The following is a 16102-nucleotide window of genomic DNA, read 5'->3' on the forward strand; positions in this document are numbered from 1 at the left end:
AATGGTTTTGGGGGAGTGATATTTTAACAGCGTCAAAAAAGCTAATGTCTTAACACCGCATCACCTGAAGTTCTCAGGGTTGCACTTATTTCAAAGCATTTTTGGAATGCAACAGTCATGTCTTATTTCTGCATCGTTACATACTAAACATGCATTCATTAATCGCTTCAATTCATGGACATAGCAGAACGAAACATTTTCAAGGAAATTCCACTACAAGCAGGAGAGAGGCGTGCACCCAGAATGTTAGGTATTGTGCCATTCATTTAACATAAGGACTTTACATTTTTGTTTTAGGTAGTGACATGAATTTTTCATTAAGATATTGGTTTAGAAGTTTGGAACAAAGAATTTGTGATGTTCAGGGAATGTTACAGGAACATTAACCAAAAAAGGGGTCAGGGAATGGCAAGATAACTGGACAATGTTATACCTTGAGTAAATATTACAGACATTTACAAATATTATTAAGATGGTCTTAAAGCTGAAGATTGCCCATCTTGTCAGATCTCCATAGATGCATAGAGGGTGCATTGGGGTATAGGGGTTGATTTGGGATTGGGTGCTGGGGGGTGCACTCACTTAGGGGGTTTCTCGACCGTGCGGTATGTGTTGAAGGCTTGAAGCTGCTGCTGCACCCCGTTTAAAGAGTTGGCAAACTTGCGATTGTTGAGGATGATGATGGTCTGCTCGATCCACTCCAGCAGGTCTGAGGCCAGAGACTCGTACTTCTCAATCATCTTCTCTGTCTCAATGGCATTGTCCAGTACCTAGCGGAACAAAGAGGACACACGTCAAGCTCTGGCCAAAAATGTCCAGACCTGGGTTCATATAGTATTTGTTTTCTTTCAAACACTTAAGAGTGTTTAGTGGGTCCTTCCTGGAGTGCCAGATTGACCGAGTTTGCACTTTTGGTACTATTCCATTGGTTTCATTACGCCAGAAAAGCACAATCAAGTACAGCTTGAAAGTTGTTGTTTTTAATACTATTTGAATCCAAATCTGAAAAGCTCTTACTCTGCCCCGAACAACTGAGGCAACTTGTTGACAACAGCCCCACAAACAAACATGGAATTTGAGATAATAAATTGAGAATAAACGCTGAATCACCTTCCCAATGCGTTTCCCCTCCACTTTCAGCGCCTTCATTTTGGAGAAGTAGTGGTAGTATGTCACCACGTATGTGATAACGGACTTCTCATCGGGGTGGTCAACACTGATATCTGTGAAGCAAAAATTACATTTCTGATTGATTAATACACTTTGTAAGTCACAGCGACGATGATTTGGAACTTTTCAAAAAAATCTTAAAAGGAGATCTCCTTTTGTATTTCATTATTTTGTATGACAGGGCAGTGGGAAGGTAAAGCAGGTGATATGCTGATAGAAAGTGGAAAGTGGCAGACAGGGCTCAAATCCCCATCGCCAGGGGTTATAGGTAGTCTGGAGTCTGCAGCACTATCCCTAGACCAGACTCTGGCACCTACAGTATTTTATGCATTCCAGTTAAGAATTATTACAATTTTATTACGTTTATATGGACAACAAAAACATAAGTCACAGTACACTGAGAAATGATGCGTTGCACCAGATGTAGCTATTTTCCATATGCTCTCCTCTACTACATTGAAGAGCATAGTCCAGAACTCACCCTCTGGGTCCAGGAGCTTGGTAAGCCCCAGATGCTGCTCAGCCAGGTTGAAGGCATTCTGCAGGTTGTGGTGGGCATTGGACTTTTTCAGCTTGTCAAAGTCAATCAGGTCTGGCCTATACACAAGACAAAGCATCATACCACAGCACCAGTTATACAGTATAGAAACCAAAGAATCACAACGTAAATACACAGATGTAATTTACCTGTTGAAATGTTATAATTAAATAGTTATGATCTGATATCTCAACGATTCAACACAATTATATCAAATAATGTACAGTAGTGCATCAATAAATCCCAAAGACACCAAAAAGTAATTATTTGGACATTATTGTAAATAAGAAAATAAATAGTCATAAATGAGGGGGGTTGGAGGTGGGATAAAAAAGTATATATTGGGTCATTACATGTGACCATATTAAGTAAATAGCAGACTGTCACATAAATCACAAAGGATAATTGGTCTGAGTTACATGAGAAAAATTATCTGAATTATGTTAGGAAGGTTGTAAAATGTGACCCACCAGGGCATGAAGGATAGTTGATCAAACAGACTCTTTTGTTACCTGTGCTTATGGATGAGGGCGTTGAAAGCCATGCCGTCTCGCCAACTGGTGCTGAAGTTGTGAATGTTCACGTTTGGATATCTACAAAGAACAACAGATTTGACGATTTGTTCAATGTTCAAATTCATTCCCTAAGCAATTTCTATATAATTTAAGATGTGGATCTGCTTCTGGCATTTCTTTAATGACTTGTTCTGAAAGTAAAAAGTCCAGTAACATCATTAGCTATCTACACCATATTTTCTGTAAATGAAAAGCCCCAATGGTGTTGCTGTTTAAATAAATGTATAATTATCTTGAGGATTGTTTAAGTCAAGTGGAAGAACTGAGAGCTGTAATGTACCAAGTTTAAGTATTTCAAATCTCGAAGAAACGTGCCTGAACGCATGGTGACAGTCAATCACTCACCCAGCAGTCTTCATCTGGCACCAGAGGAGCAGGGCATCCTTTGCTGATCTCTTCTCCTTGTTGTCTCCATCAGTCTCAACACTGATGTCCTGGATCTGTCACACAGAAAATGATACAACAGAACCGTGAACAGTGTCAAATCAAATCAAAAATCTAATTTTGTCACATGCAACAGGTGTAGACTTTACCGTAAAATGCTTACTTACGAGCCCTTTCCCAACAATGCAGAGTTAAAAAGTAAGAAAATGTGATTTTTTAAAATAAATAGTAACACAATAAAATAACAATAACAAGGCTATATACAAGGAGTACTAGTACCGAGTCAATGTGCTGGGGGTACGAGGTAGTTGAGAAGATTGAGGTAATATGTAAATGTAAGTAGGGGTAAAAGTGACTAGGCGATCAGGGTTAGATAATAAACAGAGTAGCGGTAGGGTGTGGGAAGAGTGTGAAACAATGTGAATGTGTGTGAGCGTATGTAGTGTGTGTGTATGTGTATGTTGAGAGTGTAGTATGTGTGAGTGTGTGGGTAGAGTCCAGTGAGTGTACATAGAGTCAGTGCAAGAGAGTCAGTGCAACAACAAAGAAAGTGGGTCAATGCAAATAGTCCGGGTAGCCATGTGCAGTCTTATGGCTTGGGGGTAGAAGCTGTTCAGGAGCCTTTTTGGTCCCAGAATTGGCGCTCCGGTACCGCTTGCTGAAGAGAACAGTCTTTGACTTCCTCTGACACCGCCTGGTATAGAGGTCCTGGGCCGTACGCACTACCCGCTGTAGCGCCTTGCGGTCTGATGCCAAGCAGTTGCCATACCAAGCGGTGTGCTCTCATACATAGCCTAAATATCTTATTCATGTTATAACATAATCTTTATGTAAACAATTGACTGTGTAATATGTGTGCTGAGAAATACAAAAGTTATTATTGGATCACTGTTATAAAGGATGAGGCCCTGCAGTAAATCAGCTACTGATGCTCAGTTGGATTGAAATCAGCATACTGGCCAACTCTCCTCCTGGAGAGCAACTGGGTTTGTTGCTCACATAACAATAATAACATACCTGAAACAGATAATCGAGGCCCTACTGTACACAATGGGTCTCCAGGGTAATATTAAAGAAACACTGGCTAAGTGAGCGTTCAAACAAGACCAATTGATTCGTAAAAAACGCAGCAACTCAATGGTTTTCAATGGGAGCAGTGCTTTGGGGGAGGCCCTCGGGTTGTGTTGCGCTGTCCGTTATATATGTTGCAAAGACTTATCCATCCCCCAATTGAAAAACTAGAACAGCATTTCTAGCACCACACCGCTGCATCAGACATACAGTTCCTTGGGAAAGTATTCAGACCCCTTGACTTTTTCCACATTTTGTTACGTTACAGCCTTATTCTAAAATTGATTCAATAGTTTTTTCCCCTCATCTATACCCCAAAATGACAAACCAAAAATCGTTTTTTAATTTTTTTTGTGCAGATTTATTACAAATAAAAAACTATTACATAAGTATTCAGACCCTTTACTCAGCACCTTGTCGAAGAACCTTTGGCAGCGATTACAGCCTCGAGTCTTCTTGGGTATGACGCTACAATTTTGGCACACCTGTATTTAGGGAGTTTCTCCCATTCTTCTCTGCAGATCCTCTCAAGCTCTTGGTGGTTCCAAACTTCTTCCATTTAAGAATGATAGAGGCCACTGTGTTCTTGGGGACCTTCAATGCTGCAGACATTTTTTGGTACCTTTCCCCAGATCTGTGCCTCGACCCAATCCTGTCTCGGAGCTCTACAGACAATTCCTTCGACCTCATGGCTTGGTTTTTGCTCTGACATGCACTGTCAACTGTGGGACCTTATATAGACAGGTGTGTGCCTTTCCAAATCATGTCCAATCAATTGAATTTAGCAAAGGTGGACTCCAATCAAGTTGTAGAAACATCTCAAGGATGATCAATGGAAACTGGATGCACCTGAGCTCAATTTCGAGTCTTTATAGCAAAGGGTCTGAATACTTATGGAAATAAGGTATTTCTGCTTTTTATTTTTTAATAAATTAGCAAACATTTCTAAAAACCTATTCTCACTTTGTCATTATGGGGTATTGTGTGTAGATTGATGAGGATTTCTATTTATTTAATCCATTTTAGAATAAGGCAGTAACTTAACAAAATGTGGAAAAAGTCAAGGGGGCTGAATACTTTCCGAAGGCACTGTACGTTTGTAGACTCCCTTACCTGGAACCTGAGAATGATGGTCCAGATGAGGCCCAGGGTGAGGCGGTGATTGCCGTCAACGATGTCATGTGAGCCCATGTTTTCCAGGTGGACCCTCTGCTCCTTGAGGAACTGCAGGGCCTTGTCCACATTCTCCAGGCAGTGGATACGCATCCGTCCCCTGGTGGGCTTGGGCTGGGGAAACAGGACAGGACACAGAACACAAGAGTTTTACACAGGTTTTTATTTACATTTTAGTCATTTAGCAGACACTCATATCCAGAGCAACTCGGTTGAGAGTCACCGTAGGTTAAAAAATGTATTATTTATTTTTATAAGCATGCACAGTATGAGCTCTTACGCTGCCTTATTATAAGGCTTCCCCAAAAAATTATAGGATCATACATGCCCATGACTCCATCATCATGCATTATACCTGTTGGCTTAAAGTTAAAGGGATAGTTCACCCATATTAAAAAAATATACAAAATTACACATTGGTTTTCAGTCTATGGACAAGGTATGACAGCCATCCATGCTTTGGTTAAGTTTCCCTGTCACTGTTTCCACATGCTAATGTTTTAGCATTTGTGGCAGGAATCCCATTCAAGTCATGGTAGCGATATTAGCATTTTTCGCACATCAAGTCCAAATCATCCAAAAGTATCTCAAATTGATTGTGAGGATAATATCGGTCCCATGACTTGAATGGGATTTGTGGCATGTGGAAACAGTGGCAGGGAAACTAAACCAAAGCATTGATTGCTGTCATAATTTTTTTTACATTTGACATTTTAGTCATTTAGCAGACGCTCTTATCCAGAGCGACTCATTGGCATTAATATGGAGTTGGTCCCCGCTTTGCTGCTATAACAGCCTCCACTCTTCTGTGAAGGCTTTCCACTAGATGTTGGAACATTGCGCCGGGGTCTTGCTTCCATTCAGCCACAAGAGCATTAGTGAGGTCGGGCACTGATGTTGGGCGATTAGGCCTGGCTCGCAGTCGGCTATTCAATTCATCCCAAAGGTGTTCGATGGGGTTGACGTCAGGGCTCTGTGCAGGCCAGTCAAGTTCTTCCACACCGATCTCGACAAACCATTTCGCTTTGTGCACGGGGGCATTGTCATGCTGAAACAGGAAAGGCCTTCCCCAAACTGTTGCCACAAAGTTGGAAGCACAGAATCGTCTAGAATGTCATTGTATGCTGTATCGTTAAGATTTCCCTTCAGTGGACCTAAGGGGCCTAGCCTGAACCATGAAAAACAGCCCCAGACCACTCCTCCACAAAACTTTACAGTTGACACTATGCATTGGGGCAGGTAGCGTTTTCCTGGCATCCGCCAAACCCAGATTCGTCCGTCGGACTGCCAGATGGTGAAGTGTGATTCATCACTCCAGAGAAAGCGTCTCCACTGCTCCAGAGTCCAATGTCGGTGAGCTTTACACCACTCCAGCCAACGCTTGACATTGCGCATGATGATCTTAGGCTTGTGTGCGGCTGCTCGGCCATGGAAACCCATATCAGGAATCTTCCGACGAACAGTTCTTGTGCTGACGTTTCTTTCAGAGGCAGTTTGGAACTCGGTAGTGAGTGTTGCAACCGAGGATAGACAATTTGTATGCGCTTCAGCACTCTGCGGTCCCGTTCTGTGAGCTTGTGTGGCCTACCACTTCGTGGCTGAGCCGTTGTTGCTCCTAGACATTTCCACTTCACAATAAAAGCACTTAGAGTTGACCGGGGCAGCTTTAGCAGGGCAAAAATTTGACAAACTGACTTGTTGGAAAGGTGGCATCCTATGATGGTGCCACGTTGAAAGTCACTGATCTCTTCAGTAAGGTCATTCTACTTCCAATGTTTGTCTATGGAGATTGCATGGCGGTGTGCTCGATTTTATACACCTGTCAGCAACGGGTGTGGCTGAAATAGCCGAATCCACTAATTTGAAGGGGTGTCCACAATACTTTTGTATATACTGTATAGTGTAGGCCTATCACACTTTTACAATTGCCTGGTCGTCTACATGAAATCAAAAGTGCAATCATGTTTGCAAATTCAACCGGACAAAAAAAAAAGATTACATTAAAAAAGGAACAGATCCTTAATATGCCATTTAGCATTTCAGTTCATCTTGCTTTTGCCAATGTATGTTGAGCTACATTCTGTAACCCTCTCAGTCAATGATTAGCAGACCTGGTCAAATACATATGTTAAATACTTTCAAGCTATGCTTGATTTATTTTGAGCTGTACAATGGAACCAATACAAAAGTCCTAAAAGTGCAAACTCAAATCTAAATCAAGTTTAAGTATATGACATATGTATTTGACCAAGGTCTTATGATTAGAAAGGTTTTATATACACAACATGCCACTTCTTCACTCTCTTAAACACAGAGGATGTAGCTGACTATTTCAGTCTGTTGAAAGTGAATGAGTAACCCGGCAATAAAGCAGCCCTCTGATGTGTGTGGAGACTTTACACTGAGGTGTGGTTTTGGAGGAGCAGAAGAGGGGGGACTAGGCCTTTGTGCAGGCAGGGGGAAGTCAACCCTATTCAATCAAAACCGCCATCTGGGTAAATAAATAATTTGCTGGAAGCAGGCACGTTTGGATTCAACTACTCAGCAAAACTGAGTCAACAGTGTAAAACAAAAACATAACTGCATAATTAATTTAAAATACAGTACTGTACATGCCTAGTTTTTCACTGTGTTGAAAGAAGAAAATGTATCCTCAAAAACGGATGACTGGTTTGGATTGAAGAATGAAAAAAACGTACTTACTGTATCTTAACACCATTTGATTGACACCCAAGTGAGAGTCAAAGCAAAATCCCTATTCAACTCCTATTGCTGAGTCAGTCAGCACAATACACTGCTGACCTCTAAGGCATGTGTGTGTGTGTGTGTGTCTGTATCTCTGTGTGTGTACATGTACGTCTGAGTGTGTGTGTCTGCCTGCTGAGCCCCATGCAGACACACTGGCATGTGGTGCAGTTCTTTGAGATGCAGATTTACACTCTGTCGGAGCCAGGAGTGCAGCGCCAGCCAAGTAGCAATGACATAAGCACTTTTCTACCAGACCATGACATCATGTACAGGAAGCCACATTCCTACAGTCTGTACAGGTTCACTTCACCATTGCTGAAAGATGACGTACAAAATGTGGGTAGACCATGGCTTGCATTTTATATGCAATGTATGTACGTACAAACACAGCTGGGTATTCTACATTTTAGCAGATGTTCTTATCCAGAGCAACTAGGGATAAGTGCCGTGCTCAAAGATACATTTTTCACCTAGTCAGCTCAGGGATTCGAACCAGTGACCTTTCGATTGCTAGCCCAACACTCTTAATCGCTAGGCTACCTGCTGCCCTGCTAGGCACATTCTGTATGTATAGCATCTTGAATTATGTCATAACAAAAAAATGCTAGGTATTGACACAAATATATTCAGCGCTTATGAGCAGTGATGTACTGGTAAAAACATAGGTGGGTAAACTCTGATCACTGTAAATAAAGTAGCACTCCCTATATTTTCAATGCATTTTTCCACAGTAGGTGGGTAAACGCTCGCACCAAAATAAAAAAAGTGTGTAAATGACATTTAGGTGTATTTAACCTCCACTACACCAATACTTCTCAGTGCTTATTAGTACATGACCTGTGTATGATCTATTTACTAGTTCCCATATCATGACACCTGAAGACACACATAACAGGGTCAGAAGAACACTGGCATGGGACCTATGCAAGTTGGATCATCTTCCTATGTGTTGCACAATATCCTTGTAACCTAATATGGTACCAGACCTGGGTTCAAATTGTATTTCAAATCTTTCAAATACCTGGAGATTTTGCTTGAGCCTGCCTGCAGTGCCAGATGGGTGGGGCTTGCACCTTTGGGACTATTCCATTGGTTACATTGCGCCAGGAAAGCTCAGTCAAGCGCAGCTTAAGTATTTGAACAATTCCAAATACTATTTGGTCCCATGCCTCTACCTGGCATACAGCCGTTACCTGCAGTGCCTAAACTCAAATCGAGTTACACATTGACCAGGAAAGTGAAAAATGAAACCTGGCACAAGACGTGCCCAGAGGAACTCATTCATGTAAAGGAGACCTTTTTCTCAGGAGGAAATGCAAAAATAGGAGTTGGAGATTACAACAGCCAAGTACCATAATACAATACAATACAAAAGGGAAAGCCCTTTGAGTTTTGAACATCATCTGCTGTTCGTAATTGCACACATGGATTACCCCAACAGCCACATGCCATAAAGCCCTCAAACTCAACTCTGGACCTCAAAGCCAGTTCCACTGCATTTTTTCATTGTTCACCTCTAATCAGGTACTGATTTAGACCAGGGACACCAGGTGTGTGCAATTAATTATCGGGTATAACAGAAAACCAGCAGGCTCTGGACCTCATAGGGTAAGAGTTGAGTACCCCTGCCATAGAGTATCCTTGGTAGATTTCATTATGGGATGTGCCTTGTTGGGTATTTGCCAATAGAGTGAGATATCTTATCAGGAGCCTTGCAAGCCTGGACAACGGACCCTTTAATGATACGTGGCTCTGACCATATGGACATATTTTCCTGACATCAGCAAAAAATAAATCCCAGGCAGCCCACCTGCTTCAACTCTCACCAATTACACTTTAGTAATATACACTGAGTGTACAAATCATAAACTGACCAGGTGAATTCAGGTGAAAGCTATGATCCCTTATTGATGTCACTTGTTAAATCCACTTAAATCAGTGTAGATGAAGGGGAGGAGACAGGTTAAAGAAATATTTTTAAGCCTTGAGACAATTGAGACATGGATTGCATATGTATGCCATTCAGAGGGTGAATGGGAAAGACAAAATATTTAAGTGCCTTTGAACGGGGCATGGTAGTAGGTGCCAGGTGCACCAGTTTGAGTGTCAAGAACTGCAACGCTGCTGGGTTTTTCACACTCAACAGTTTCCCGTGTGTATCAAGAATGGTCCACCACCCATAGGACATCCAGCCAACTTGACACAACTGTGGGAAGCATTGGAGTCAACATGGGCCAGCTTTCGACACCTTGTAGAGTCCATGCCCCGATTAATTGAGGCTGTTCTGAGAGCAAATGTGGGTGCAACTCAATATAAGGAAGGTGTTACTAATGTTTTGTACACTCAGTGTACACTGTGGATGTTTAGTTACTGATTGTTAAATATGTCTTGAATGTTGGCTGTATGGTTCATATACTGTACATATACTGTATGATCCAATATTCATAAACCACACAAATCCTTAGGCAAAAAATATATCCATGTGGGGAAGTGTGCCCCTTTCCATCAAATTAGGTATTTTCTGGACAATATTTTTGTCCATTTAGGCCAGTGACCCCCTTTAGCTCAAGAGCATCCCCAGAGGCAACGTTCCATTAAATAATTGCATCAGTTATATAAAGGTACTTACCTAAGTATCACATGGATACAAGTTTTTTTTTCCACATGCATTACCTTTTCTCAAGACAGTCTTAAAAAAGTCTTAGGTGAAGGGGATGGCCTTTCTTTTGGACAATTTCAGTGTAATGCATCCCTGGCGTCAAACATTTTGGATATACCGTTAGTATGTATCAAGGGTCGTTCCACCAATTCGGTGCCTTTTGAAAAGTGTAACTTAGCCCCAAAACACTTAGCCCCAACACGTTTTATTTCACAAAATTTTAACATTCTGTCATAAAGAGCATATGTTCAACTTCATAAAAAACATGTTTTCCCATCTAAAGAGGTAAATAATATATATATATATATATATATATATATATATATATATATATATATATATATATATAGTAAGTGCCTATTAAGTGCCAGAAATGTAACAGGGTTGGCGATTTCATCTTAAATCAGCCATAAATCTCCTTGTGACAGGGGGAATGGAAGCTTGTTGTGTGCAACAGTGAGTGGCAATTGAATGCAAACTTCACCCCAAAAAATGTATTGTTAAAGCTTTTCCACTATCATTTGACAATTAGATGTTCAATGTTTCTTTTGAAAAAAATTTGGGAAAATAAATAGTTTCAAAATGCAGAATTTTGGTACTTTAGCAAGTCTTTATTCATATTAATTGAATTATTCAGATTTATTGAATTCTGCATGTGGTCTATATTAAAGGGCACTTCATTTAATATAACAGGCTTTTAGAATGCAATATTGGTGAAAAACTGCTACTTAAAATATCAACGACCCTCAAGCATCTCAGAGTAGAAGTGCTGATCTAGGATCAGGTCCTCCCTGTCCATGTAATCTTATTCATTGTGATCTAAAAAGGCTAAACTGATCCATACAGGCCCGGGTAGCACGGTACTCACCAGTTTCTCCCCAGACAGCACCTCCAGCAGTTTAATGAGCATGCGTCCATCACTCAGGTCCCTGTACAGGTCGGTGATGCGGCATGACACCCGGGAGAGGTGAGAGTTCACCCATTTGGTGAAGGTCTTCTTCTGCACTGCTTCGCGCTCATCTGGAAAGAAAAGAAGATTAATACAATTAATACAATTAAAGAAACAAGTAATAAAGAGAAGCTATGTCAAAGTGATATATCATTGAATTAATTGAAGTGAATTCCTGATGATGGATAAGCAGAGTTGGGGTAAAATAAAAATGCATTTTAGCAGACACGCTTATCCAGAGCGATTTACGGGAGCTTACAAGTGTCTTGCTCAAGTGCACAGACAGATTTTTTACCTAGTCGGCTCAGTGTTTTGAACCAGTGACCTTTTGGTTACTGGCCCAACACTCTTAACCGCTAGGCTACCTGCTGCCTTATGGCTGCCAAATTAGCAGTGTTGGGGAGTAGTGAACTACAGGTAGTTCAACTAGTAATTAAACTACATTTTGCAGTAGCTTGGTGGTAGATTAACTAGGTTAAAATCTTGGTAGTGTTTGCAGTAGTTAATTACTTTTTGGCCATGTAACCATGAAGCTAACTATTGGCAAAAAGAGAAGAAAATATGCGTGAAATAGGCAAGATTTTGAGGGGGGGGGGGGGCATCAGACCTTCCTAATTCTCATTTGAAACATAGTTTTTGTGTTTAAGAGAGTGATCTGTTCTTGCAATTTGTAATCTACGACATTTAAGATTTAGATATATTTTTCCCAAAGTAGCTTCGATGTAGTGAACTACTTTTTCAAAGTAGCTTTAGTTAAGTAAAGTAAGGCTGTGGAAGATAATAATGCTGGAACAAGACATTGAAGTATACAGTAGATAACAGCTCACACTGTCCCTATACAGCCTGGTCTTTTCATTTCAAGTCTGAAATACTATAGAGCAGTGATCTACCTAATCAACTACTGTAATCATCCCATGATCAACTGAATCAGGTTTTTTAGCGCTGGGCTAAAACATCTTTAAAATGTGTACTCCCTGGGTCCTCAAGGAATAGATTGAAAATATCAATAAGCTTGTAAGACTGCCATTCAGATGTAACACTTTTTACCTAAACAAAATAAATACTGTGTAGCCAAGTATTGTGGCAAATGATGGAACCCATGTGCTGTTGTATACAGTAACAGTACTGATACTCATACTGATACTGATACTCGTATAATTGTATAATATAATAATGAATGAGAGGTTTTCGTCACTGTGGATGATTGGCCCGCTTTGTCATATGCAACTCATCAACCTTTCATGATCCAGATATTAAAACAACTAGAGTGCATTGGGACTGGTGGCCTTCCCTCTTCAGACCTATTGCAGACTTTCTTACGGCTTCCTCTCCTGGTCTCTCCATCTCCTCTGAGATGAAGGAAATGGACAGGTGAACACAAATGCTTGATAGGGGGTCGACCATATTGCTGTCATCTGTTCTGGGTTCTCAGGACAGTGCGCATGAAAGTGAGGAGACGAGGGGAGAAAGCCACTGTAGACTAATGAGATGCAGCCATAGCTACAACATGTTAAAAAAAGTGGAAGTGGGAGCTGGGGCTATCCTGTTTATGTTCGGGGCCCTAGACAGGACCAATGCTCCACCCTTTGGCTCGGAGTTCATATCCATGAACACAAGGCAGGTTTATTTATAATCCTCCCCAATTTTCCTGTTATTGCATTCCTTATCCCTGCAAAGACGTAAGCATCTGATTTGATTGTTCGTTTGACACACGGCGGAATGAGAGAGATGACCTCGCCGCACGCAGGGCCGGCTGCACCTTGCAATGTACTCTCCAACTCCAAGGCCCTCTTGACTTTTTTGTTATGAGTGATTTATTTGACACGGTTGACAATCTTGACGAAGAATAACAATTGGAGAAGGTCGAACCTATTCCTCCCACCCCCCCAATCTCCGCCACACAAAACATTATATCAACATATTCAATAAAAAGGTATCCTTTGATTATAAACACTATTCATTTGGAATCGACCGCTCACTTAATACTGAACCCTGACCACAATTGTACTGTGTATGACTTCACTAACTAGACTCAGAGCCAACTTCCTGCCTGCTGCCCTACCCCTCGGGGGTAAAACCAGCTATCATCACAGGAGGCTGCTGAGGAGAGGACAGCTCATAATAATGGCTGGAAAGGAGTGAATGGAATGGCATAAACACATGGAAACCATGTCTTTGATGTATTTCGTAACATTCCACTTATTCCGCTCAAGCCATTACCACGAGCCCATCCTCCCCAATTAAGGTGCCACCAACCTCCTATGCATCCAACCCCATTTCTGTGGCATTATTGCAACATAGTAACATCACCACAAGTGTCACATAGTGGTACATGCTAGTGGGGATTTTTTAAAGGAGTCTCCTGTGAGACCGGAGGACAAGACAGAGCTGGACAGAACAATAGAGTCAGTGTTCCTCTCCTCCACCACTGCCCTAGCTCAACTCCGGGGAGGGCTAGCTAGAGGAATGTTGCACTAGCATCTGGTCTTATCGTTAGGTAAACACATAGGTCCCGTACTATTAACACAGTTTGAAGAGTAAGTTTTAGCTGTTTAACAACAAAAAAACTGACTCCAATGAAGACAATTTTAGGTCGTTCATTTAAACAAGGCTGCGTCAGGCAGTTTGTCATTTTTCAAAGACCTTGGGGCGATGGGAAGATTATAACAGTATCTCGAAGGGCCAAGTAGGGGGAAATGGTTAAGAGAAATACATAATCTATTACAGTTGAAGTCGGAAGTTTACATACACTTAGGTTGGAGTCATTAAAACTCGTTTTTCAAACACTGCACACATTTCTTGGTAACAAACTATAGTTTTGGCAACTCGGTTAGGACATCTACTTTTTGCATGACACAAGTAATTTTTCCAACAATTGTTTACAGACAGATTATTTCACTTATAATTCACTGTATCACAATTCCAGTGGGTCAGAAGTTTACATATTCACTAAGTTGACTGTGCCTTTGAACAGCTTGGAAAATTCCAGAAAATGATGTCATGGCTTTAGAAGCTTCTGATAGGCTAATTGACATCATTTTAGTCAATTGGAGGTGTACCTGTGGATGTATTTCAAGGCCTACCTTCAAACTCAGTGCCTCTTTGCTTGACATCATGGGAAAATGAAAAGAAATCAGCCAAGACCTCAGGAAAAAAATTGTAGACCTCCACAAGTCTGGTTCATCCTTGGGAGCAATTTCCAAACGCCTGAAGGTACCACGTTCATCTGTACAAACAATAGTATACAAGCATAAACACCATGGAACCACGCAGCCGTCATACCGCTCAGGAAGGAGATGCTTTCTGTCTCCTAGAGATTAACGTACTTTGGTGCAAATCAATCCCAGAACAACAGCAAAGGACCTTGTGAAGATGCTGGAGGAAACAGGTACTAAAGTATCTATATCCACAGTAAAACGAGTCCTATATCAACATAACATGAAAGGCCGCTCAGCAAGGAAGAAGCCACTGCTCCAAAACAGCCATAAAAAAGCCAGACTACGGTTTGCAACTGCACATGGGGACAAAGATCGTACTTTTTGGAGAAATGTCCTCTGGTCTGATGAAACAAAAATAGAACTGTTTGGCCATAATGACCATCGTTATGTTTGGAAGAAAAAGGGGGTTGCTTGCAAGCCGAAGAACACCATCCCAACCGTTAAGCACAGGGGTGGCAGCATCATGCTGTGGGGGTGCTTTGCTGCAGGAGGGACTGGTGCACTTCACAAAATAGATGGCATCATGAGGAAGGAAAATTATGTGGATATATTGAAGCCATATCTCAAGACATCAGTCAGGAAGTTAAAGCTTGGTCGCAAATGGGTCTTCCAAATGGACAATGACCCCAAGCATACTTCCAAAGTTGTGGCAAAATGGCTTAAGGACAACAAAGTCAAGGTATTGGAGTGGCCATCACAAAGCCCTGACCTTAATCCTATAGAAAATGTGTGGGCAGAACTGAAAAAGTGTGTGCGAGCAAGGAGGCCTACAAACCTGACTCAGTTCCACCAGCTCTGTCAGGAGGAATGGGCCAAAATTCACCCAACTTATTGTGGGAAGCTTGTGGAAGGCTACCCGAAACGTTTGACCCAAATAATTCTCTCTACTATTATTCTGACATTTCACATTCTTAAAATAAAGTGGTGATCCTAACTGACCTAAAACAGGGAATTTTTACTAGGATTAAATGTCAGGAATTGTGAAAAATTGAGTTTAAATGTATTTGGCTAAGGTGTATGTAAACTTCCGATTTCAACTGTATGTGAAATAACACCAATATTTTAAAAATGATTCAAATGTCATCTCAATGACATTTTTAGCAGATGATCGCTTTAGGACCTTTATGCAATAGAGGAAGTAGAATTCAATCAATACTACTAATCTTTTTTGGGGGGTTGGGTCACTGATTGAGTACCACCAACTGAGATTCTTAGTTTGTGCTATAAAATGGCTCTGTTGGTATAAAGAGGTTTTAGTTTCAATCTTTATAGTAAGTAGCTAGGTTTCCATCCAATTGGCGACAGATTTTAATGTGAATATTCTAAAATCTGCATAAAGAAAATATGCAAAATTTCTCACCAGTGTGTGTTTACAGAAAACATAATTTTTTCAAATAAAAATCAGTGCGTAATGATCTAAAGTTCAATGTGACTCCATCGCATTTCAACTTTACCGATAGTTTTGTCACAAAATAGCAGATGTGACTAATCCGGTTTTGGCACATGCGCTCTAGCCAACAGCTGGCAGATACAGTGTGGGTAAAATAGTCTAGATTATGAGATTATTATGGATGAGTGAAAATATTTGTATTTGTCAAACGGCAGTCAAGCATCGAT

General features: G+C 41.0%; 1 protein-coding gene across 2 annotated transcripts in view; it reads right to left on the minus strand.

Annotated features, from left to right (window-relative positions):
- Window positions 1–16102, minus strand: part of LOC311113757 (spectrin beta chain, non-erythrocytic 1-like) — a 92569-nt gene that overhangs the window by 33063 nt on the left and 43404 nt on the right. For both annotated transcript variants that reach the window (XM_084157062.1, XM_084157063.1), the window contains 7 exons: window positions 11187–11338; window positions 4852–5025; window positions 2629–2723; window positions 2221–2301; window positions 1652–1767; window positions 1111–1223; window positions 583–770 (listed from right to left, as the gene is read on the minus strand). In XM_084157062.1, coding sequence (XP_084013188.1) covers window positions 583–770; window positions 1111–1223; window positions 1652–1767; window positions 2221–2301; window positions 2629–2723; window positions 4852–5025; window positions 11187–11338 — 919 coding nt within the window. The remainder of the gene's footprint in view (window positions 1–582; window positions 771–1110; window positions 1224–1651; window positions 1768–2220; window positions 2302–2628; window positions 2724–4851; window positions 5026–11186; window positions 11339–16102) is intronic.

The sequence above is a fragment of the Coregonus lavaretus genome (assembly GCF_964263955.1).
Source record: "Coregonus lavaretus genome assembly, chromosome: 40".
Lineage (NCBI taxonomy): Eukaryota > Metazoa > Chordata > Actinopteri > Salmoniformes > Salmonidae > Coregonus > Coregonus lavaretus.